Source organism: Salmo trutta, chromosome 32 (assembly GCF_901001165.1).
Source record: "Salmo trutta chromosome 32, fSalTru1.1, whole genome shotgun sequence".
Taxonomy (NCBI): Eukaryota; Metazoa; Chordata; class Actinopteri; order Salmoniformes; family Salmonidae; genus Salmo; species Salmo trutta.
In genome coordinates this window covers 1,548,053-1,572,509 of record NC_042988.1, presented here as the reverse complement: position 1 = coordinate 1,572,509, position 24,457 = coordinate 1,548,053, and the positions used below count along the sequence as shown (strand labels likewise).

General features: G+C 41.1%; 1 protein-coding gene and 1 long non-coding RNA gene across 8 annotated transcripts; one reads left to right on the top strand and one right to left on the bottom strand.

Annotated features, from left to right (window-relative positions):
• Nucleotides 1-10,604: 10,604 nt before the first annotated feature.
• Nucleotides 10,605-23,619, bottom strand: nme3 (NME/NM23 nucleoside diphosphate kinase 3). 7 transcript variants are annotated; one of them, XM_029726991.1, is made up of 6 exons: nucleotides 23,248-23,618; nucleotides 22,378-22,441; nucleotides 12,333-12,463; nucleotides 11,955-12,056; nucleotides 11,669-11,781; nucleotides 10,605-11,058 (listed from the first exon to the last, which is right to left on the bottom strand). In XM_029726991.1, the coding sequence occupies exons 3-6, from the start codon at nucleotides 12,456-12,458 to the stop codon at nucleotides 10,941-10,943; spliced, it is 459 nt and encodes a 152-aa protein (XP_029582851.1). In that variant the 5' UTR covers nucleotides 12,459-12,463; nucleotides 22,378-22,441; nucleotides 23,248-23,618; the 3' UTR covers nucleotides 10,605-10,940. The 7 variants fall into 7 exon arrangements, with proteins under 7 accessions (XP_029582851.1, XP_029582852.1, XP_029582846.1 ...); XM_029726992.1 differs by having other exon boundaries at nucleotides 22,378-22,438; XM_029726986.1 differs by lacking the exon at nucleotides 22,378-22,441 and having other exon boundaries at nucleotides 23,248-23,619.
• Nucleotides 14,965-15,694, top strand: LOC115170741 (uncharacterized). Its single transcript, XR_003871086.1, has 2 exons — nucleotides 14,965-15,050; nucleotides 15,563-15,694. It is a non-coding gene; the product is annotated as an uncharacterized LOC115170741 (long non-coding RNA).
• Nucleotides 23,620-24,457: the final 838 nt, after the last annotated feature.

Here is a 24,457-nt window from a genome sequence, read left to right as displayed (position 1 = left end):
GATTTATTTTCAACTGTTTTTTGTGATCTTTTTTTTTTATTTGACTTTTTGAATTAGGACTCAATCTGATTGCAAGGCCAACCTATGCTGCATTTAAAGGTAATTTCCGATTGAGCCGACATACAGTATGCAGAGTTTACTGTGAATGCAGTCTCCGCTAACGTGGGAACATTGCCTTTAAACGATGCCGCAGTTCGGAACTTCCGTGTTTACGGATTGAATTGAAGGTGTACAAAGAGGTAACAAGGACAGTGGTTCAGATTCGGAAGAGTGAAGCTCAAGTCCATTTGGAACATACCCTGTCAACTTTAGGCACCTCTAACAGCAGTACTATAGATGTTCATGTTGCACAGTTACATTTTAGATCCTGGTTAAAAGTCCTTTGAGTACAGTACATAGCCTATCACACATACAACCACCCTTAATGTCTATGATATACCTGTAACAATAAAGGAATGAAATTCATTGAGAATGTTTTATTCATTTAAATTCATTCATCCAAATTTATTTGAAGTGATACAGTTGGCTGTTCGGCCACATTCAGTGTTTACAAACTTCCTTCTTCACAGTTGGTTCCCCTCGGAGGTTTAAGAGTGTTTTTGGATCATGATGCGGTAAGAAAGCAGTACACCGCTTCTTCACGACATATTCTTCAAAAACCAAGAGGTGTTATGTTACAGACGACATCTTTAAAACTGCTAAAATGAATAAAATAAATACACTGACCGAACTGTGAATGTGTGCCTTCAGATTAAAACACAATAAATCACTATGAATGAATGAGATTAGAAAAATGTGGCCTATGTTCGCCTTTCTCTCTTCTCTCTCTGTCAGTGGTTATTGCTAAGTTTCAGAGGTAGATCTATTGCATTCTACATCCATGGCCATCCAGGCCATACAGAGAGCAGCAGCAGATATGCAATTAAAGAACGTACAGTACAAGGATTCTCCTTGCAGTGTAAATTCAATCTTAAAGTTAACTCACTGTGAATCTCACACCTTGCAGTTTAATCTCAATGTTATCTTGTGTAACTATGGCGAAGATGTGTTGTCATTCTTTCAATAAATATTTCATCAAAGCAGCAATATCACTCCTATAACCTACAGTACAGCTGCCTACTACAGAAAGCCGCAAAAATATTTTGTATCAGTGTGTGTTTTAAGTGTCTGTGAAGAGAGTGAGTTGGTATGATCAGTGGTCATAAAAGTAGACCTACATTGAAAAGTACAGTGCCTTCAGAAAGTATTCACACCCCTTGACTTTTTAAACATTTTGCTGTGTTACAGCCTGAATTTAAGATGGATTAAATTTCGATTTTGCGTCACTGGCCTACACGCAATACCTCGTAATGTCAAAGTGGAATTATGTTATTAGACATTTTTACAAATTAATTTTAAAAAAAAGTAAAGCTGTAATGTCTTGAGTCAATAAGTATTCAACCCCTTTGTTATTGCAAGCCTAAATAAATTCAGGAGTAAAAATGTGCATACATAAGTTGCATGGACTCCCTCTGTGTGATATAATAGTGTTTAACATGATTTTTGAATGACTGTACTGCACACATACAATTATCTGTAAGGTTCCTGAGTCGAGCTGTGAATTTCAAATACAGATTAAACCGCAAAGACCAGGGAGGTGTTCCAATGCCTCACAAAGAAGGGCACCTAAACATACATTGAATATCCCTTTGAGCATGATGAAGTTATTAATGACATTTTGGATGGCGTATCAATACACCCAGTCACTTCAAAGACGCAGGTATCCTTCCTAACCCCGTTGACAAAGAGGAAGGAATCGCACAGGGATTACACCATGAGGCCAATGGTGACTATAAAACAGTTAGTTTGTCTGTGATAGAACTGAGGATGGATCAACAACATTGTAGTTACCCCACAATATTAACCTTAATTGACAGAGTCAAAAGAAGGAAGCCAATGCAAAATAAAAAAAATCCAAAATATGCATCAAGGTTTGCAATAAGGCACTAAAGTAAAACTGCAAAAAATGTGGCAAAGAAATGTACTTTAATTCCTGAATACAAAGTCTTATGTTTGGGGCAAAACCAACACAACACATCACTGAGTGCCACTCTTAATATTTTCAAGCCTGGTGGTGGCTGCATCATGTTATGGGTATGCTTGTCATCGGCAAGGACTAGGGAGTTTTTTATGATAAAATAAACGGAATAGATCTAAGCACATGCAAAATCCTAGAGGAAAACCTGGTTCATTCTGCTTTCCAACAGACACTGGGAGACACCTTTCAGCAGGACAATAACCTAAAACACAAGGCCAAATATACAGTGCCTTCAGAAACTATTCATACCCCTTCACTTATTACACATTTTGTTTTGTTACAGCCTGAATTAAAAAAAATAATAATCTCCCATCTACACACAGTACCCAATAATGACAAAGTGAAAACAATTTTATAGAAAAGTTAGCAAATTTATTTAAAATGAATTACAGAAATATCTCATTTACATAAGTATTTACTGGTGTGGTAATTCAACCACTGCAAACCCTCCTACTTACTGGCCAACGGATTTTCTCATAGAGTTTTCATTCAATAGGGTTTTTAGTACATTTATCTTAAGCCAAACCTTTAAATACGGTGTGCCTTTTAGTTTGAATTTTGACGACAGACTCAATAGAACATATCTAGTTATATATATATCGGGTTCAGAATATTAGGCGTCAATGAAAGAAATCCATCGAAATAAATATATGCATATTCGTCTCCGTTTCAGCACCAATTCGTAGATTTAAAAATATAAACGCAACATGCAACAGTTTCACTGAGTTACAGATCATATAAGGAAATCAGTCAATTGAAATAAATTAATTAGGCCCTACTCTATGGATTTCACATGACTGGGAATACAGATATTCATCTGTTTGTCACAGATAACTTTTTTTTTAAAAGGTAGTGTGTGGATCAGAAAACCAGTCAGTATCTGGTGTGACCACCATTTGCCTCATGCAGCACAACACATCTCCTTTGCATAGAGTTGATCAGGCTGTTGAATGCGGCCTGTGGAATGTTGTCCCACTCCTCTTCAATGGCTGTGTGAAGCTGCTGTATTTTGTTGGGAACTGGAATACGCTGTCGTACACGTTGATCCAGAGCATCCCTAACATTCTCAACAGGTGAAATGCCTGGTGAGTATGCAGGCCATGGAAGAACTGGGACATTTTCAGCTTCTAGGAATTACGTACAGATCGTTGCGGCATTGGGCTGTGCATCATCATGCTGAAACATGAGGTGATGGCGGCAGATGAATGGCACGACAATGGGCCTCAGGATCTCGTCACGGTATCTCTGTGCATTCAAATTGCCATCGATAAAATGTTGGGACTTTACTGTCATTAATCTGATGACTGTTATTTATTTAATCCACCAACTATGTTTAATTGTTACCCGATTAAATTAATCATGTAACAATTAACTCATTAGGATTTGGGGCACCACGGAAGAAGTTGTTTAGAGTTACCATCTCCTGAATTAAACTCTATAAGGTCTTTACCTATAACATCGATAAACAGTCATCTTATTAATCATTACCTCTTATCAAATACTCATTCTGAACAATTGTAACCTTCTTGGATCTGCAAAAACCCCAGCCTTGCGCATTATTCAGAATTGGTTTAATCATTTATTTACTAGCTAATTAAATAATAACACAGAATACACACACTTACATGAGACAAAAGTCCCTAGTGGACTGACAAGATATGACAGCTTGTTACAACATAGATGGAGAGGGGGGAAGAGAGAGAGAAAGAAAAAGGCACACTTGTATACATCATGTATACATTCTAGGACTGTCCTCACATTAATCATATACCTTGCACACAAACCGTCACCTGTTTGAATTAAGAAATCATGAATGTATTTACGTGTGAAATGCCCTCGTTCATTGTTTATCTCGGTCGAATCCAAGCCTTTTCGGAAAGTTGTTGGCTTTCCAGCTGTATGGCTCTGATTGTCCGAATGGGGTCTCCTGTTTCCTGTCTTCTACTGTTGTTCACTCTGGAAGATAACCAAGCATGTTGACGGTTCCCATTGGTGATGAGCGTAGTAATATGGCCTCACTTAGATTCGCTATTCTCGATATCTGACTTGAGACAGCTAATCAACTGTACCAGTGATTGTCTGAGGTGAGCTTCTCGCCTCTTCCTCCTCATGTTGGTATTCAGGCTTTGGACCATGATGGACATGAGCTGCAGCTCTTTGTCTCTCTGGTCTAAAGGAAGGTGAGTTTATTTCTTCACCGCTTGTTGAGGTTGAGTTTCAACCATTTAAACATGTAGCTCTCGCCTCACATTTCCTGGTCTAAATGTTGAATTCTCTTCCAAGCCTTTATGCACTCTTAGTCAAAGGTGGCATTCTGTCAATGATAACAAGCTCTCCGACCTCACTCAGGGCGTGGCTACATAATGTGCAAAGGATATCAAAACTATTACCCTATTGGAAAACTAAAATCACATTCCTATCTTAACAAAATATGGTATGTACGACATATTGGATGAAAACTTGACAGATAGAGGTATCCTTTACAGTATTTGGTTCATACAGTTTTTAATAACATCACAAAATGAAAACCGATATTACATTCGTTTTCCATAGTTCCCCACTGACCATTTCCCACATTCCCCATGTTAAAATTATTGTTCCATTATCCACTTTTGGACGTTAAGAGTTTTAGGAGGGCAAAAGTCTCTGGAGACAAAAGACATTCCATTAGCCAATATTGTAGAGCAAGAGAGTCTCCCTCTCTTGTAATTAACAACCGGGTGTGAACGGTCGACCATCCAGCAGCTCCCCCTCTCCCCTCTGTGGGAGAGACGCCTGATTACTGTCACCCCCCACAAGTCTGATCTGACCCATTCTGATCCTCACAGGACAATCATGACACTGCCTATACCATAACCCCATCACCATCATGGGGCACTCTGTTCACCATTCTGACATCAGCAAACCGCTCGCCCACACCACACCATACAGGTCTGGCATCTTTCCAGCACAGTTGAAACCGAGATTAATCTGTGAAAAGCACACTTCTCCAGCGTGCCAGTGGCCATCGAAGGTGAGCATTTGCCCACTGAAATCAGTAAAGACGCTGAACTGCAGTCAAGTCAAGACCCTGGTGAGGAGGACGAGCACACAGATGAGCTTTCTTATGTTGTGCAAACCCACAGTTTCATCAGCTGCCCAGCTGGCTGGTCTAAGATCATCCCACAGGCATAGTCGTAGGAAGTAGGGGTACTGAAGGTGCTGCAGCACCCCCTGAACAATCAGAATAAAATAAAAATAGAATAAAAACATATACACAAAAGTAGTGCATTGGGCCTTTACTAATATTAGAGGTATTGCAGACAAAAAAAAAACATTTTTTCATCATCCCTCCTTTGGCAAAAGAGGTAGTTGAATAATTAAGAACAGTATCTTGCAGGATTCAATAGTTGGAATTTTAAGAGTTGCTGTCCCATTCTCTGCAATTGTCATTCTAATGAAATCCAGAAACAATTAAACCCTGTCCATTTACATCAAAATGTGCAAAGTTATGGGCAAAGACACAAAACATCCACATCAAATTAAATATTTATCTTGATCAAATAACATTGAAAACAACCACTCTTGGTGTAGTATTAATTTACCATCCTTACAAACCACTTAATGTACTTTACTGTATTGTACATCGGCTGGTCATCTAGGTTTGTACCTGTAGACTTTTCATCACCATGATGAAAAACAATGCACAATACAGTAATTGAGCACATTGAGCCATCAAGTGGTTTGTGATGATGTGATAATGTGGCTCATTTGGTAGAGCATGGCGCTTGCAATGCTAGGGTTGTGGGTTCGATTCCATTGGGGAACCAGTATGAAAATGTATGCACTCACTACTGTAAGTTGCTGTGGATAAGAGAGTTTACTAATATGGAAAATGAATGAATAGACCGTTTCTGTTTTCACAAAGTAGTAAGTTGCATTTGCAAAGTATTTCAAGAAACTGGAAAACATATTGCATTCAGACCCCTTGACTTTTTCCACATTTTGTTACATTACAGCCTTATTCTAAAATTGATTAAATCATTTCCCCCCCTAATCAATCTACACACAATACCCCAAATGACAAAGCAAAAACAGGTTTTTAGAAATGTTTGCAAATTTGTAATATTTTTTAAAAATACATTTACATACAGTTTAAGTCGGAGGTTTACATACACTTAGGTTGGAGTCATTAAACCTCATTTTTCAACCACTTCACAAATTTCTTGTTAACAAACTATAGTTTTGGCAAGTTGGTTAGGATATCTACTTTGTGCATGACAAGTTATTTTTCCAAGAATTGTTTACAGACAGATTATTCCACTTATAATTCACTGTATCACAATTCCAGTGGGTCAGAAGTTTACATACACTAAATTGACTGTGCCTTTAAACTGCTTGGAAAATTCCAGAAAATGATGTCATGCCTTTAGAAGCTTCTGATAGGCTCATTTACATAATTTGAGTCAATTGGAGGTGTACCTGTGGATGTATTTCAAGGCCTACCTTCAAACTCAGTGCCACTTTGCTTGACATCATGGGAAAATCAAAAGAAATCAGCCAAGACCTCAGAAAAACAATTGTAGACCTCCACAAGTCTGGTTCATCCTTGGGGGCAATTTACAAACGCCTGAACGTACCACGTTCATCTGTACAAACAATGGTATGCAAGTATAAACACCATGGGACCACGCAGCCGTCATACCGCTCAGGAAGGAGACGCGTTCCGTCTCCAAGTGATGAACGTACTTTGGTGCAAAAAGTGCAAATCAATCCCAGAACAACAGCAAAGGACCTTGTGAAGATGCCGGAGGAAACAGGTACAAAAGTATCTATAGCCACAGTAAAACGAGTCCTATATTGACATAACCTGAAAGGACGCTCAGCAAGGAAGAATCCACTGCTCCAAAACCGCCATAAAAAAAGCCAGACTATGGTTTGTAACTGCACATGAAGACAAAAATTGTACTTTTTGGAGAAATGTCCTCTGGTCTGATGAAACAAAAATAGAACTGTTTGGCCATATTGACCATTGTTATGTTTGGAGGAAAAAGGGTGAGGCTTGCAAGCCGAAGAACATCATCCCATCTGTAAAGCACAGGGTGGCAGCATTATGTTGTGGAGGTCCTTTACTGCAGGAGGGACTGGTGCACTTCACAAAATAGATGGCTACACAAGGAAGGGAAATTATGTGGATATATTGAAGCAACATCTCAAGACATCAGACAGGAAGTTAAAGCTTGGTCGCAAATGGGTCTTCCAAATGGACAATGACCCCAAGCATGCTTCCAAAGTTGTGGCAAAATGGCTTAAGGACAACAAAGTCAAGGTATTGGAGTGGCCATCAAAAAGCCTTGACCTCAATCCTATAGAGAAATTCCCTGTGGCTCAGTTGGTAGAGCATGGTGTTTGCAATGCCAGCATGGTGTATGCAATGCCAGGGTTGTGGGTTTGATTTCCATGGGGGGGCCAGTACAAAAAAAAAATGCATGAAATGAAATGTATGCATTCACTACTGTAAGTCGCTCTGGATAAGAGCGTCTGCTAAATGACTAAAATGTAAATTTGTGGGCAGAACTGAAAAGCGTGTGTGAGCAAGGAGGCCTACAACCCTGACTCAGTTACACCAGCTCTGTCAGGAGGAAAGGGCCAAAATTCACCCAACTTATTGTGGGAAGCTTGTGGAAGGCTACCTGAAACGTTTGACCCAAGTTAAACAATTTAAAGACAATGCTACCAAATACTAATTGAGTGTATGTAAACTTCTGACACACTGGGAATGTGATGAAAGAAATAAAAGATGAAATAAATAGGATTAAAATGTCAGGAATTGTGAAAAACGGAGTTTAAATGTATTTGGCTAAGGTGTATATACGACTTCAACTGTAAGTATTCAGACCCTTTACTCAGTATTTGTTGAATCCCATTTGGCAGCGATTACAGCCTCGAGTCATCTTGGGTATGACGTTACAAATTTGGCATACCTGTATTTGGGGAGTTTCTCCCATTCTTCTCTGCAGATCCTCTCAAGGTCTGTCAGGTTGGTTGGAAAGCGTTGCTGCACAGCTATTTTCAGCTCTATCCAAAGAAGTTTGATCGGGTTCAAGTCCGGGCTCTGGCTTGCCACTCAAGGACATTCAGAAACTTGTCCCAAAGCCACTCCTGTGTTGTCTTGGCTGTGTGCTTAGGGTTTTTGTCCTGTTGGAAGGTGAACCTTTGCACCAGTCTGAGGTCCTGAGCGCTATGGAGCAGGTATTCATCAAGGATCTCTCTGTACTTTGCTCCGTTCATCTTCCCTCAAGCCTGACTAGTCTCCCAGTCCCTGCCAATGAAAAACTTCCCCACAGCATGATGCTGCCACCACCATGCTTCACCGTAGGGATGGTACCAGGTTTCCTCCAGACATGACGCTTGGCATTGAGGCCAGAGTCAAATCTTGGTTTCATCAGACCAGATAATCTTGTTTTTCATGGTCTAAGAGTCCTTTAGGTGCCTTTTGGCAAACTCCAAGCGGGCTGTCATGTGCCTTCTACTGAGGAGTGGCTTCCGTCTGGCCACTCTACCATAAAGGCCTGATTGGTGGAGTGCTGCAGACGGCTGTCCTTCTGGAAGGTTCTCCCATCTCCACAGAGGAACTCTGGAGTCTGAATACTTTCTGAATGCACTGTATATCAAGCAAATATTTGTATATTCAACAAGTATTATCATATTTGTTTTTTTTACAGATAATAATCAGACAAGTTACAAGTGCTGGTAAACACTCAAATACGTTTGTTAAAATGATTTCACAAAATGAGTGCTCTGGGCCTTTACTAGTCCTGTTTTACTGGACCAAAATAGACATCTTCAGCGCGGGCAAGCATTTTTGCAGCACCCCCACCCCCAAACTACTTCCTGCGGCTATGCCAGGGAAGAAGCCGGATGTGGTGGTCCTGGGCTGGCGTAGTTACACTTGTTCTGTAGTTGTGAGGCCGGTTGGACATACTGCCAAATTCTCTAAAACGAGGTTGGAGACGGCTTATGGTAGAGAAATTAACATTCAATTATCTGGCAACAGCTCTGGTGGTCATTCCTGCAGTCAGCATGCCAATTGCACACTCCCTCAAAACTCGAGGGGTCATGTGGCGTTGTTTAGTTTGGCAAAACTGCACATTTTAGAGTGGCCTTTTACTGCCCCCAGCACAAGGTGCACCTGTGTAATAATCATGCTGCTTAATCAGCTTCTTAATATGCCACACCTGTCAGGTGGATGGATTATCTTGGCGAAGGAGGAATGCTCAATAACAGGGATGCAAATAAAACTGTGGACAGCATTTGAGAGAAATAAGCTTTTTGTGCGTATGAAACATTTCAGGGATCTTTTATTTCATCTCATGAAACATCTGTTTTGCATCAAATAATGCTAAATGCATCATATGGGTCAGATTTCTGTATTTTCAAAGTTAGACATCTTGAAAACTTGATTGCTGACATGCAAAACGTTTTGGGACTAGATCAGCAATGCACTAATTAACCAAATACCAAAAAAATAATTTCGGTGGAGTTTTCCTTTAAGATTTAAGGTCAGAATAAGCAGAGAGAAAAGTGCATAAAAAGTGAATTACGTACCATTTAAGCTCGCTTAACTTGGATCGGGACCCTACGACCTTTGCACACCTGGATTGTACAATATTTGCACATTATTATTTAAAAAATTCCTCAAGCTCTGTCAAGTTGGTTGTTAATCATTGCTAGACGGCCATTTTCAAGTCTTGTCATAGATTTTCAAGCTAATTTAAGTCAAAACTGTAACTAGGCCACTCAGGAACAAGTCCAGTGTATATTTGGCTTTGTGTTTTAGGTTATTGTCCTGCTGAAAGGTGACTTTGTTTCCCAGTGTCTGTTGGAAAGCAGACTGAACCAGGTTTTGCGATAGGATTTTGCCTGTGCTTAGCTCTATTTGTGTTTTTATCCTAAAAAACTCCTTAGTCCTTGCTGATGACAAGCATACCCATAACATGATTTAGCCACCACCATACTTGGAAATATGAAGAGTGGTACTCAGTGATGCATTGTGTTGGATCAAAATTTTGGCCAATTTTACTTTAGTGCCTTATTGCAAACAGGATGCATGTTTTGACTTTTTTTCTGCACAGGCTGCCTTCTTTTCACTCTTTCATTTAGGTTAGTATTGTGGAGTAACTACAATGTTGTTTCGCCATCCTCAGCTTTCTCCTATCACAGCCATTTAATGCTGTAACTGGTTTAAAGTTACCATTGGCCTCATGGTGAAATCCCAGAGAGATTTTCTTCCTCTTCGGCAACGTCGTTAGGAAGGAGACCTGTATCTTTGTAGTGACTGGGTGTATTGATACACCATCCAAAATGTAATTCATAACTTCACCATGTTCAAAGGGATATTCAATGCTTTTTTTATACCCGTTGGTGTCCTTTGCGAGGCTTTCAAAAACCTCCCTGGTCTTTGTGGTTAAATCTGTGATTGAAATTCACTGATCTACTGCTGGACCTTAGAGATATGTGTGGGGTACAGAGATGAGGTAGTCATAAACATTGTTTTAAACACTACTATTATTGGACATAGAGTGAGTCCATGCAACTTGTGTGGCAAATTTTTACTCCTGAACTTATTTAGGCTTGCCATAACAAAGGGGTAGAATACTTATTGACTCAAAACATTTCAGCTTTTAAATTATTAATTAGTAAAAAAAATAAAATAATATACCTAAATCCACTTTGACATTATGGGGTATTGTGTGTAGGACAGTGTCACAATCTCAATTTAATCAATTTTAAATTCAGGCTGTAACAACAAAATGTGGAAAAAGTAAAGGGGTGTGAATACTTTCTGAAGGCACTTGGGTGGTCTACAAGTGGTGTGTGTGTGTCACTCGTAGATCCAGTGTCCGCTGCTGTCCTCCCAGCACTGTAGCTCATTCTGCCTGAACCACAGAGAGATCTCTCTCTGAGCGCTCTCCACAGAGTCACTGCCATGGATCACATTCCTACAACACAGAAAGTCAACAAGATATAATTTCATGGTCACTGATGATAACACATGTAACAGTATTGCTTCCATCCCTCTCCTCGCCCCTACCTGGGCTCGAACAAGGGACCCTCTGCACACATCAACAACTGCCTCCCACGAATCATCGTTACCTATTGCCCCACAAAAGCCAAGGCCCTTGCAGAGCAAGGGAAACAACTACTTCAAGGTCTCAGAGCAAGTGACGTCACCGATTGAAATGCTATTAGCGCGCACCCCGCTAACTAGCTAGCCATTTCACATCGGTTACACTCACCCCCCTTTTGACCTTCTTTTCCACAGCAACCAGTGATCCGGGTCACAGCATCAATGTAACAGTTTTGCTTCTGTCCCTCTCCTCGCCCCTACCTGGGCTCGAACAAGGGACCCTCTGCATACATCAACAACTGCCTCCCACGAATCATCGTTACCTATTGCTCCACAAAATCCGAGGCCCTTGCAGAGCAAGGAAAACAACTACTTCAAGGTCTCAGAGCAAGTGACCTCACTGATTGAAACGCTATTAGCGCGCACCCCGCTAGCTAGCCATTTCACACCAGTTACACACACAATACACAGACATATTTTACCTGCCCACTTCCATACAGTAGTCTCCTCTGATGGTTCCTGGTAGGGAGTCTGCCGGGTTGGTCTCTCCCAGCATCTTGCGAGACATCTTCACCACATCCAGACCTTGCCACACCTAAACACACGCACACATATACACACCTGGATGAACAATTGCACAACTAGGGATGTGCACATTCACGTGGATAACCAGTAACCGTTACAATTGTGTAAACCCTAATAAAATGTGTAAAATGTCTTGAGCGGGAGAGGGTAGCTGTGTATGTAGTAGTATGCATGCTATCTCACCATGGCAACGATGGGTCCAGAGCTCATGTAGCGCACCAATCCATTGAAGAAGGGTTTGTCTCTCAGGTCCCAGTAGTGCTCTCTCAGGAGATCCTCGGACGCCTGGCGAACACCCACATCACATCAGAGAGAGATCAAACACAGACAGTATATCATAAGCCCCTTTCACAAACATAAATCAAATATTTTATTTAAATATATTTTACAAGATTTCTCCAGTTACCCCCTTCACACTGCTCTGGAAAGGCTGATTATTGCCTGTTTGTTTTGAAAGATGGTGTATAAGTGTTGTAAACTATGTTAATAAGCCGTCTAATGAAGTGGTTCTTTTCCTCGCGTGTGTGTTTGATGGATGTGCATCATGGTGTGTGCTCTTACCTGGACTAGTTTCATTCCCACCAATCTGAAGCCCTTTTTCTCAAAGCGCCGGATGATCTCTCCCACTAGCCTCCGGTGCACACCATCAGGTTTCACAGCTATGAAGCTGTGCTCGTTGACGCCCATCCAACCTAGGATGAAAGCATGACCATCATGTCCAGTCCCAAATCAACCCCTAGCCTATGACATTTGTTGATTGGCCATACCTCGTAGATTTGAAATAGGCAGCTGGGGTGTGTGAGCAATATGGTGGAAACTCCATCTAGCCCACTGATTATGGAAAACGTACAAATCTGTTAGGGTGGCAGGTAGCCTAGCAGTTAGAGCGTTGGGTCAGTAACTGAAAGGTTGCTGGTTCGAATGAGCAAGGCACTTAACCCGAATTTGCTCCAGGGGCGCCATACTACAATCGCTAACCCTGTAAAACAAAACATTTCACTGCACCTATCCGGTGTGACAAATTATTTTTTTTAACAATCATGTGTGATACACCTAATATCAGTCCAAGCAAGTACAAGCAATAAAATATCACATCTATTACTACAATATCTCATGGCCAATTTAATATGTTCTAGAGAGGATTTAGTTAACTGTTTAGTTAACTGTTGAGCTGAGCAGGTGTCGGATTACACACACCTTCGATAAAGTGTTGCTTGTAAAACATACATTTTGGCTTGCGTGAAATATGAAATAGCACCTTACCATCAGATTCCTCAATTCGTGCATGTTTTGCCTCCAAATCCTCATTTTTCCCCTGCTGAACAGGCAATGACCGTTTTCTTCGTCCCATATCATAGAATTGCTTGCGCCGAGGTGCTCTTGTGTGAGTGCCACCAACCAATCAGATTGCTAGCGTCACCGGCGCTAAACCCCGCATATTACTACAATTTCTCTTATTAAAACCTGATTGCATAACCCTAACCACACTACTAACCTTATGCCTAACCTTAAATGAAGACCAAAATGCACAATTTTGTTTTCATGAATTGTTTTGATATACTGTAGGCCTAGACAATTTTGACTTTGTGGCAAATAGTGAAACTGGATACAGTCTCCGTGATGGAATCGTTCTAACTATGTTACAGCAAAGATTATGGGTACACTGACAAAATACATGTTTCTCCGCCCTAACAATTGGAGTCATTGTCCACAAAGAAGAACGGCGGGCTGACTAGCTCCCGCCTATCCTTTCTTTGGATTGGTGGACACATCTCATTATTTTAATATTCGACGAGGGTTGTCGATGTCAACCGCCCGTATCCAATGAAGAGATGCTATGCTACAAGCCTCATGATATGAATAGCCATCTCGCGACAATTCCGATAGTGTTTTTTCTCAAAGTTGCCAGGATATCACGTGTCCTACTTATATTAGTACACTCATAACAATGTGTGCATTACAAAACTTATTCGACCAAATAAGCCATTTAATTTTTTGTTGACCAAATTTCGACACACTCATTGACCTCCATACAAAAACTCCTTGCTTGGTGGGTAAAACAACACCACCTGCTGGAGGGAGACAGATTTTCCGCCGAGTTTGGCCACTCCCTTCCTCTTCCTATCTGGGTACAGCTGGCACGATCACGTGATCAGTGCAGGTTTTTGTGAAAGCGTTGCTCGGTTTCCACTAGTTACCACAGCCACAAAGTCAGAATTGGCTGTACAAAAAAACAAAATTGTGCTTCATTTAACGTTAGGAATAAGGTTAGCAGTGTGGTTAAGGGTTATGTTGACAATCTAAATTTAAGAAGATTAATTAAAGACATTGGCGGGGTTTATTTCTTTGCGGCTGTGGTAACTAGTGACAACCCGTTGGCTCTGTTGCTTGTGGGGCTTTCAAGACAACTGGGAACTCGGGGAAAAACGAGGTCAAATCATGACCTCATTGATCTTCAGGTCTCGGAGCTCTAAGAGGCTTTTACCCAATCGGAGCTCGTTTTTTTCCGAGTTCCCAGTTGTTTTGAATGCAGCATTAGAACTCCGAAGCGTAGACAGGAAAACACTATAAAGACAACTTCTAGTGACGATAAATAGGCTATCAACGCATTTTAATGGTAATGTAGCCTATGAAAAAGCCAATGTGACAGCGGTTATGATTAAAACCGGCTTCAACTTCTACCCTGGCCCTCCAATATTGGCAACTTACGGAACAGCAATCGATCGACGATCACACAAATGTCACAAGGCAATAGAGTCCCACTCCATTCGCAAAATAACTCTGAACCTTCTGCTACGTTCAAAATATGTAGGCCTACAGTGTCAGGTGAAAACTTGAATGACTATAGCTGCGAATACTAACCACTACCGCCAGTCTGCTGCAAGCAAACCAGTATCGAACATATGCAATGCATTTAACTTCAATCAACAATATGAAATTGAGGAAATGTCATATAAACCCATAATAAGTGCAACCAACCTGTTTGGAAAACACTTGCCAATATAATCAAGAGGAAAATCATCGTTGCATCATCCACGGGGAAAAAGTGATAGAGAAGAAAGTCCTATACCTTCACGTATCTTCGGAAGGCAGCCAGGAAGTAGGGCGCGAACGCGCACTGTGTGGAGTGATTCATGCCATAATTCAGCCGAGTGAAGCTACTGATACCTTTCACCAAGTTACCGAACATCTTCCTAGCTTCATAAGATACCGCCATGCATTAACGTGGACTGTCAATGGAGACAAGGAGTGCAGTCCAAACATGTCAATTTGACCCTGGTTGGTATAATTTGTGGAACGTTCCAAGAGGAATCTGTTCCAAAATCTTCGTAAATAACAAGGTTGCCAACAAATAACGCATACAAAGTTGTATCGCGGCGGAATAGGATACCGGGTAGGGAGTGTGCTATGTATTTACGTGTTTCACTCCACGTTTGTTCCCGAAAAATTCATTCTGGTAGCCTCCACCATTTCTCGTTTAATGTTTTAGTTATTATTTCCGGTGTGTCGGCATTCGGCCAGTGAACTCTACTGCGCCTCAATTAGGCTATGCTTAACATGTAACTTTTAACTAATGACTGCTAGCTCCAATATTTTATTAGCTAGGTGGCTTGTACACAATTGTTACCGATGATACTGTATATACCAGCCTACTCGTAATACAGAAACATACATTGTATTTTGCCAAGTTCTCTCTGTGTTAATCCTGTTGCCCAAATATAGCATGTAACTTCTGTCTGTGTCGAAGATGTTGTTGAGTTCAATTTAATATATGCTTTGACCTATTTCAGGTAACCTCAAGATCCTTGACTCACTACAGCTGCTTTTGAAGAACTTTCCAGTCGTTTGTGCTTTACATTCCGACCTTTGAATGTCTGTTTATTGGACATATATATTAGTGTCTAATAAAAAAGAGCAATGTATGTAAAGCATCCCATCTGTTTTAGGGTTATAGTGTGGTGTAGTTCCACTTGATGTCCACTAGGTGTCAGCATAGTTTCAATAATGTCACACCAGGTTCACAACATGTTTTCATGTGTAACAGATCAAATCAAATTGTATTTGTCACATGCGCCAAATACTACAGGTGTAGACCTTACAGTGAAATGCTTACTTACAAGCCCTTAACCAACAATTGAGTTTTAAGAAAAGTACGTGTTAAGTAATAAATAAAATTAACAATAATAAAAAAGCAGCAGTAAAATAACAACAGCGAGGCTATATACAGGGGGTACCGGTACAGAGTCAATGTGCCGGGGAACCAGTTAGTCGAGGTAATTTAGGTGTTACTTTCAAGTCCAGTGGTGTAAATTACTTAACATAAATGTATTTAAAGTACTCCACTACATTCTGTTTATATATATATATATATATATATATATATATATATATACTGTATTTCTCTGCAGTTTTAATTTCACAAATATTTAATCTAAATTTCATGGTTTACCATATCATACAGTGTATATATATTTATATATATGCAGTTGAAGTCGGAAGTTTACATTTTAGTGACAGAGAAGCGAAATGGAAATTGTTGAATTTATTTACATTTCAATTGTGGAAATTTTGCCATTGGGGGGAGAGCAGTTTAGCAATTTTTTTATACATTTAATGCAATTAGAGTAATTTTGCCATGGAGCCGAGAAGGTGCAGTACTACAGTAAATTTGCTGCAATTCTGCACATTTTGCTAAGACTTATGCAATGTTAACCATATCTGAGTGAGAGTGACTAACAAAATCATTGGGGGCCTCCTGGAGGTCAGGGCCCTTGGGCACGTGCCCAGTCAGTATCGGGCTATTATTACTAGAAGTTTAGATAACTGGCTAGACTAACTTAACAATCTACATTTTTGTAGCTGATATGGCTAATTGTGACTGGCAATACCTGTTCTAATATTTATTATATACATTTTTAGGATTGTGTGTTTTGTATTGTTAGGTATTACTGCATTGTTGGAGCTAGAAACCAACATTTTGCTGCACCTGCGATAACATATGTGTATGTGACAAACCTTTATTTTCTAACCAACTGCTGATACACGACCAAATCTCAAAATTTCCCCTTGTGTATTTTACTATTCTAACACAACAGTAAGTGACTGTTGTTAAAAAATAAATAATAATTATAATAATGGTTGGTTGACCCCTAGCTACTGCTTATGTCGATTATGCCTGCAGCCCACTGTGGTTATGCGTCATAGCGTAATTCCATCTTCCCTGGAAGTAATCATTGCTTAGACATGATTGGGCAAGTCATGTATTTAGAAATTATCATCGATTACGGGGGATATGGTTTTATTTTTTCAGCTAATGTAATTCACTTTCAATCCATGTCCTTTACGTTCAATGTCAAATTCTGCATACTGATTATTTCCATTCAAAATGAAGTAACGGATGTAGAATGTAACAGGTCACAATTTATTCTGAATGGACCCCAATCTGGCTTGGTAAACTATTTGAAGCACTAGGGGACATTTTTCCATATAACATTCCATATAGTTAGCCTGTACCTGTCTGGAAAACTTGTCCTAAGTGTCATCTCCATACTTATACCAATGTAATTTTCCAAGAAAGAGGGCCCCAACTTTTGATGACATTGCCTCAGTTGTTAAAAGGCTAGGCCTCTCACCAGACGAAGTTACAGCAGTGGGCTACCATCAGGAAAATGTATGCTGGTCATTGAACTGGAAAGGTCGAACACCCTCAGCTATCGTCGTCAACTCTCTGTGGAGTAAGGGATGGATAGCCAATGCGCAACCCCCCTCCGTCTCCCAGATTGCCCCATCACTACCCCAGGTCCACCAATCAATACCCCAGCAAGTATACACCACTCGCCTGCTGCCTTTAACACCAGCACAAGTAGCTGAAATGATTGAAACGGTTGATCCCGCTAAGGTATCCCACCTTCCACCACTCCACCCCAAGCCTGGAGACATTTATGTTTGCGGGTAGTTCCTTGTCATTTGAGGACTGGAAGGCGGACCAAAAGCGATGGATTCAGAAGGGATCCCACAGCCTTCCTCGCCGTTCACCAAAACTAAGGGTACTATGCAGGGAAGGAAGCACTAGGGCTCCAAAAAAGGGAGTATGATTTGCTGCATCAGCTTCATACTGTGCTAATTCACTACTTTGGTGAGCAGGCACACTCCGCTGTCCCCCACCCCCACGGCAACAGCCAACAGCAGCAAGCAAGGGATTTCATCCGATCGGCTCCTTCAATTATAGATGAAATGTCCAGGCGAAAGACTGAAACACCTGGCAAAGTATACTCAGACATGACCAATAACTACCACCACCCCCAAATGCATCATTCATGCCAGTGTACCAACCTCGCAACATGGCACAAGTGAAGAACACAATTCGTCGAGCAAGGGACGTCACTGTTTTGGACCGGGAAGAGTTGGTGGCAACACATGATGGCTGACATTCTCCCCGGATTTGTCACCCATATGGAGACTTGACCCGCAACCCTTCTGGTGGTGGCAGAACCAGAAATGGTTGAAGAGGCCAAGGCAGTCATTAAGAGCAAACACCAAGGAGCACACATTTTTCACTATGACACCATGTTTGACCTGGGCAATTTTTGTTTAACCCCTTGTTTTCTGTCATGTAGCGTTTCAAGAGGCACCTGTCCTTCCTCTGGCATTCCTCATTCACACCACCCAGGCACATGGAAAACCACAAACAGTTATTTCGCACCATCCTTTCACTCCTTCCCCAACTATCAACAGCAACCTTCTGCACAGACGGTGAGGCGGCTATTGAGGGAGCAATCCAGTCTGTGCTGCCGCAAGCCAGGATTGTCATTTGCTGGAACCACATCTCGAACAATGTGAAGCACAAGATGGGGTCAGAGGGTTCCCAAGCTGTGGCTGATTACCAGCAGGCCATCAAAGAGCTCTTGGCCACGAAATCAAGGAGCGACTGCGACTGCACACTGGAGAGTGTGTGTGTCCACTGGAGTCCTGATCTCGAGGCTTATTTCCATCAGTCGCTGTCCGACGCCATGGACAAGAGCGCACAATATGTGCTAAACAGCTTGGGCAGCCAGTCAGACTGAATTACCAACAACTGCTCAGAGAGCTTCAATGCTGTCCTCAAGGCATTGGTTGGATGGAAGAAGGTCAGAGTAGATAAATTGGTTTACCTACTCTACCAACTCCAAACCAATGCCTTGAGGGAAGTGCTGCGTGGCTACTGTAACCTAGGGAATTTCCACCTGACCCCTGAGTGCCATGAGCAATTTTCCAGGCGAATGCCCACCACCAGTTTCCCCTACCACATGTCGGAAGACAACATGGTGTCCTTTGCTGGAGGCATCCAGTCCTGTGTGGCACAGGAAAAGGTTGACATGGCAGAAACTGGAGCAGAGGCCTTGGTCAGGATGATTGGGGCAAAAGGACGAATCCTCCTGGTGCCAAGCACCCAATCATACCAGGGCTTCTCAGACAAGCAGCACGTCGTTACTCTGTTGCCAATAGAGACCTGCTCCTGCTCTGCATCGGACAGTACCCAGTGGTCCACAGACTGGCAGCTGCACTGGCCATTGGCGTAAGTGTGGACAGTCCTATGCCAATAAAGCTGAGGACAAGGCATCTGGGCGCAAAACGCTCTCGCCATAAGTGTGCCACCAAGGAGCATGTCCAGACGACCGCCAAACGCCAGGAAGAACAATCAACCGTTGATCAACAGGTCTGTCTTATTTGTTCCTAGATTTTGTCTTATTTGGGTCTGTCACAAAATGTTGACCATTTTACTAAGCCATGTGGTCCTCATGGGTTTTATGTATATCCGTGAACACGAAATGCAGGCCTGTCTCAAACTGAACTGTCACCATTATTCAATGGGGTGACCAATTCTAACAGTCTCTGTCTGAGAAACACCCCAGCAGGGATGACGAATTGGAGAATAGAGTAAGTGGAATGTGACTGTTTTGGTTACATTCTGCATGTTTTCCTACTGCATGTTGATCATCTGTACAGTTAGGCAGTTTGGACAACAGATTATGACCATAATCTGTTTGCCCACAGTTTCTTCACCTATACAATGTCGTCGTATGGCGTGGACAGGGCAACCGCAAGGATTTTGTTGAAGGGATTCGTTGCCATCCTGTACCTCCATGACTTCCTAACGTTGAAGCCCAATGAGTGGCTTAGTGGGGAGGTATGTTCAGGTCGCCCACATGTTATGGTTGAATTGCATGACATTTCCATGGGTGCAGTTGATATAAAGTACAATTAGACTGCATTGCCTGGGCATCATGTCAACTTTGACCAACCATATGCCATTCTGCTTTAGGTAATGGACTTCTACCTCCAACTGAAGAGGATTGACCTTCAAGTGGAGAGGGATGTTCTTATTGTGATTCACCTTCTGGCAGGGAGTATCCTGCATGGGAATCAGGTGGTAATCCACAAGAACACCTTGTCAAATGTAAATGCATGTCCGCAGAGTTGCTTTTGTGTCATGGTTCTAAATAAGAGGCTAGAGGGGTCAATGTGTGTTCCTGACAAAAGATAGCCTGCCACACCATATAAATGTATCTGACCCAACTGTCCCAATGCATGTTAACATCGGTGTGGCCAGAATGGAGGTGGCGAAAGAGATCCTGGACAAAGGTGAGATTGTCTATCACTTAAAAAATCTGACAATGTAAAGTTGAAGGATTGTAGCCTAGTCTACATCATACACTGATCCTTGAGTCATTACCATGTGATGGGATATAAGGTGCTATAGCCCAGCGGCCAAGTCAAGTCACTGCTGGCTTATCTCATTTACTGTTGCTACATTGTCCTGGCCCCACTTTAATAGACTATTAATAGTGTTCGATAGCACTATTGTTTTACCTGCCATTTTTGAGGTTGGCAACGTTTTGTAGTTTTAGCCGAAGTAGTTGACCGACTACATTATAAATTCTAAGTAGCCTATAGCCTAACATGACTTCCCCCATGTTTGGTTGTAGGGAGGTTACTTTGTTAGAATAATTCATTTCTTTGTTGGTAAACATAGAAAGACCCCACTGCTGAAAGAGACACAAAGCCCGACTGAACATATATATTTTTTTTACTTAACCTTTAACTAGGCAAGTCAGTTAAGAACAAATTCTTATTTACAATGACGGCCTACCGGGGAACAGTGGGTTACTATTTTTACTCAGTACTTTGTAAATTAGATAACCTTCAAAGTAGAAAGTTTCGTCAACCTCTGCTCAGACTTAAATAGCAGTTCCAAGAACCTCCACCAGGGTTGACTGTAGCATCCTTAAAACGTACAAAAAGGAGACACAAGATGACACCCCACACTAATTTTAGATCCCAAGGAGCAGTGCTTAATTTGAGCCAGATCCTGCCGGAACAGGATCCGGCACCTCTCAGTTTAACTTTTTTATTTACGGAACCTATTTGCCTGTTTGCAATGTAAAAATTCTAATAAAAGCAATCAGAGTTAGGCTAATTCAAGTTGACTACTCTGTAATTCTCCTGGCTGCCCCCTAAAAAACGTAAAGTGAAAACCTGCCTGATAATTGATTTGTGTTGGGCCGGACCAGGTTTATGATTTTCCCAACATTGTAGCCTGTATTGTAGCCTGTATAGACCAACGTGTGGCCATTTCTGTGTTGAGAGAGAAGCGTGCCTGTATCTCGCGCAGAACTAGAATGAGATATACTTTCTATGATATCTCTCCCTCTCTCTACTGTGATAGACATGAGCCTGCAACTCTCATCTCTCCAGCGTTGCACTTCGTCATATATACCCTTATAGAATCATAGCCGCGCGAATGGTTCTGGAGGTGCCTCAGCGGCACTCCTGATAAATTGAAATCAAATACAATGCGCCGAATACAACAGGTGTAGACCCTACCGTGAAATACTTACTTACAAGCCCTTAACTCTATTTCTTGAATTGCATTGTTGGTTAAGAAAATATTTACTAAATAAACTAAAGTAAAAAATAAAATACATTTGCCGAAGTTATATCATTACTGCCGTCTGTTCAGAAAGAAATGAAATACCTCAGAATAGTACACCAAGAGTAGGCATATAACTTAGCCACAGATGATCAATAGTTTCTTAAAAAAAATTGCCTAGCTGTGGATTGTGTGTAGCCCAATCATGAGGCATGCCTACAGTCGGGAACACGCTGCAATCTGTCGGTGAACAGCATGCAGCCAAAACAGGATTTTACCTAGTAAAACAGACATAAGCTTGATAATGCATGCAATGCTTTATTATAAAGTCGTTTTTTCCCCATGCATTCTGGTACCTCAGCGTACTCCGGGTCACCCCCCTCTCTGGCTCACTTTTTGTTCCTGCACTTCCCAATTTACAAATTAAGCACTGCCAAGGTGTCTTTATTTTCATAAGCTCTCACTCACATTACTTTTTCCGTTGCCAGCTTTCATTTATGGCATTTCAACATTGATACAGAGGGGCACATCACACTCATGTCTTTTCCTGGGACTCCGCACGCACGCACACACACACACACACACACAACTGTAGCATATTGTTTACATTTCTCAAATTTAGGCATCCACTGACATGGGCACAGAGGTATGTACAGTCATTTTCTGTGTGGTGGGCAAAGAAGAGGATGTGATTACTTGTGGGGGTGGTGGGTTCAACAGCTGCGGGGAAGCTGATTGGTTGCTTTGGCTATCGCATCTTCTTGATTAAAAGAAAGACAGATTCAGAAATTAGTTAGACATTGCCATAGTTCAACAGCTGAAAAACCTTCATTAACATGCTCCCAAAGATAGACATTCAGTATTCACTGAATGAAGTAGCCTACCCATCCCCATTTACAATGTAATTATTCAATTAAATAAATTATACTAACAGCACATTCAATGACTCATGATTATTATTGTAGACTATAGGCTACTCCTGTACCTACCTTGTACAATACTGTAATCATTGAATGAAGTAACGTATCATCCACATTTCAAATGTAATCAATTAGATAAATAATGCTAGCACATAAAGTTATATTATCGTAGAATAGGCTGCTTGTGTATGCACACTATAATAGGATACCGTTATGATACTGCCGTGATTTTTGGTCTTCAATCGAAGTTGTATGTTGTACCTCGTTTCTGCCCTTCAAGGAAAAGTAGTTATGCATCCCCCATTCAATTCAGTGCAGGTGTGAATGTCCCATTGCTCCAGCACACAATAGCACTACTATGGGTAGTGTATTACAACGTACCATTTTTATATATCCTATAGCACGTTTGTATATTTTCATTTACAATTGAATTAATCCATTAAATAAATAATACTAGCACATCAAATTACATTATTGTACACTAGCCTACTCCCCTATCAACACAGTAATTAATATTGCCTGCGTTCCTTCGACATTACGTTATCAACTCAGCAAAAAGTAATTATTTTCAAATAAACCAAATTTGCCTTATCAACACAGTAGGCCTAAATATTTCTGAACAATATTATAACTTAAATATACTTACTCCTCAATTGGATCAAGGACATCTTGTGAATTCTTTTCATCTTCTCTAAAGAAACTATTTGGGGAAGACACTCGAAAGTTGTTGTGCGGTGTACCATTTATTTGCCAGTTTTTCCTGTTAAAAAAACAAGCTCTCAAATACCTTGCTTGTCTCTCACTCTATGAACGGTCACTGATATCCAGATTCCTTGGGACGTCCCTACCCTGAACTAAAGCCTAACTATAATCATAACCCTTACCGAACACTAAGCTTAACCCTTACCTTAGCCATTTTACATTTCTACTTGATTGAGGTAGGGACGTATAAGGGACCCTGCCGCCCCAGTTATGGTTAGAGCGTTGGACTAGTAACCGAAAGATTGCAAAATCGAACCCCCGAGCTGACAAGGTAAAAATCTGTCGTTCTGCCTCTGAACAAGGTAGTGTTCCTAGGACACAACTCCTATTGGTTCTGACATACTGGGAACTTGTAACAACACTGTCTGTGATTGGCTAACAACGTTTAGATCTGTATACAGCGAGATAAGATAATGTACCATCCCATGAGGTGTTGAGGGAAAGCAAGATTACCTATCAAATCACATTTTATTTGTCACATACACGTGTTTAGCAGATGTTATTGTGGGTGTAGCGAAATGCTTGTGCTTCTATTTCGACAGTGCAGCAACATCTAACAATTTCACAACAAATACCTAATACCCACAAATCTTATTAACATGCAGGCGTCCCACAGACGTTAGTAAGCGTTGATTTCACGTCATGTCAGTGAAATGTTCAATGGTAGGCGACAGCCACACGGTGGTACTGTTGCTTAGGCTTAATTCTGGCCTGAATCACTCCCCATAGCGCATTACGGGTTTTGCATTTTTATTTATTATGGATCCCCATTAGGCAGCAGCTGCTCTTCCAGGGGTCCAGCAAAATTAAGGCAGTTATACATTTTTAAACACATTACAATACATTCACAACAGATTTCACAACATATTAAGTGTGTTCCCTCAGGTCCCTACTCTACTATCACATATCTACAACACAAAATCCATGTGTACGTGTGTATAGTGTGTATGTTATCATGTGTTTGTATGTGTCTGCCTGTTTGTTGCTTCACAGTCTCCGCTGTTCCATAAGATGCATTTTGATCTGTTTTTTAAAATCTATCTTTACTGCTTGCATGTGTTACTTGATGTGGAATAGAGTTCCATGTAGTCATG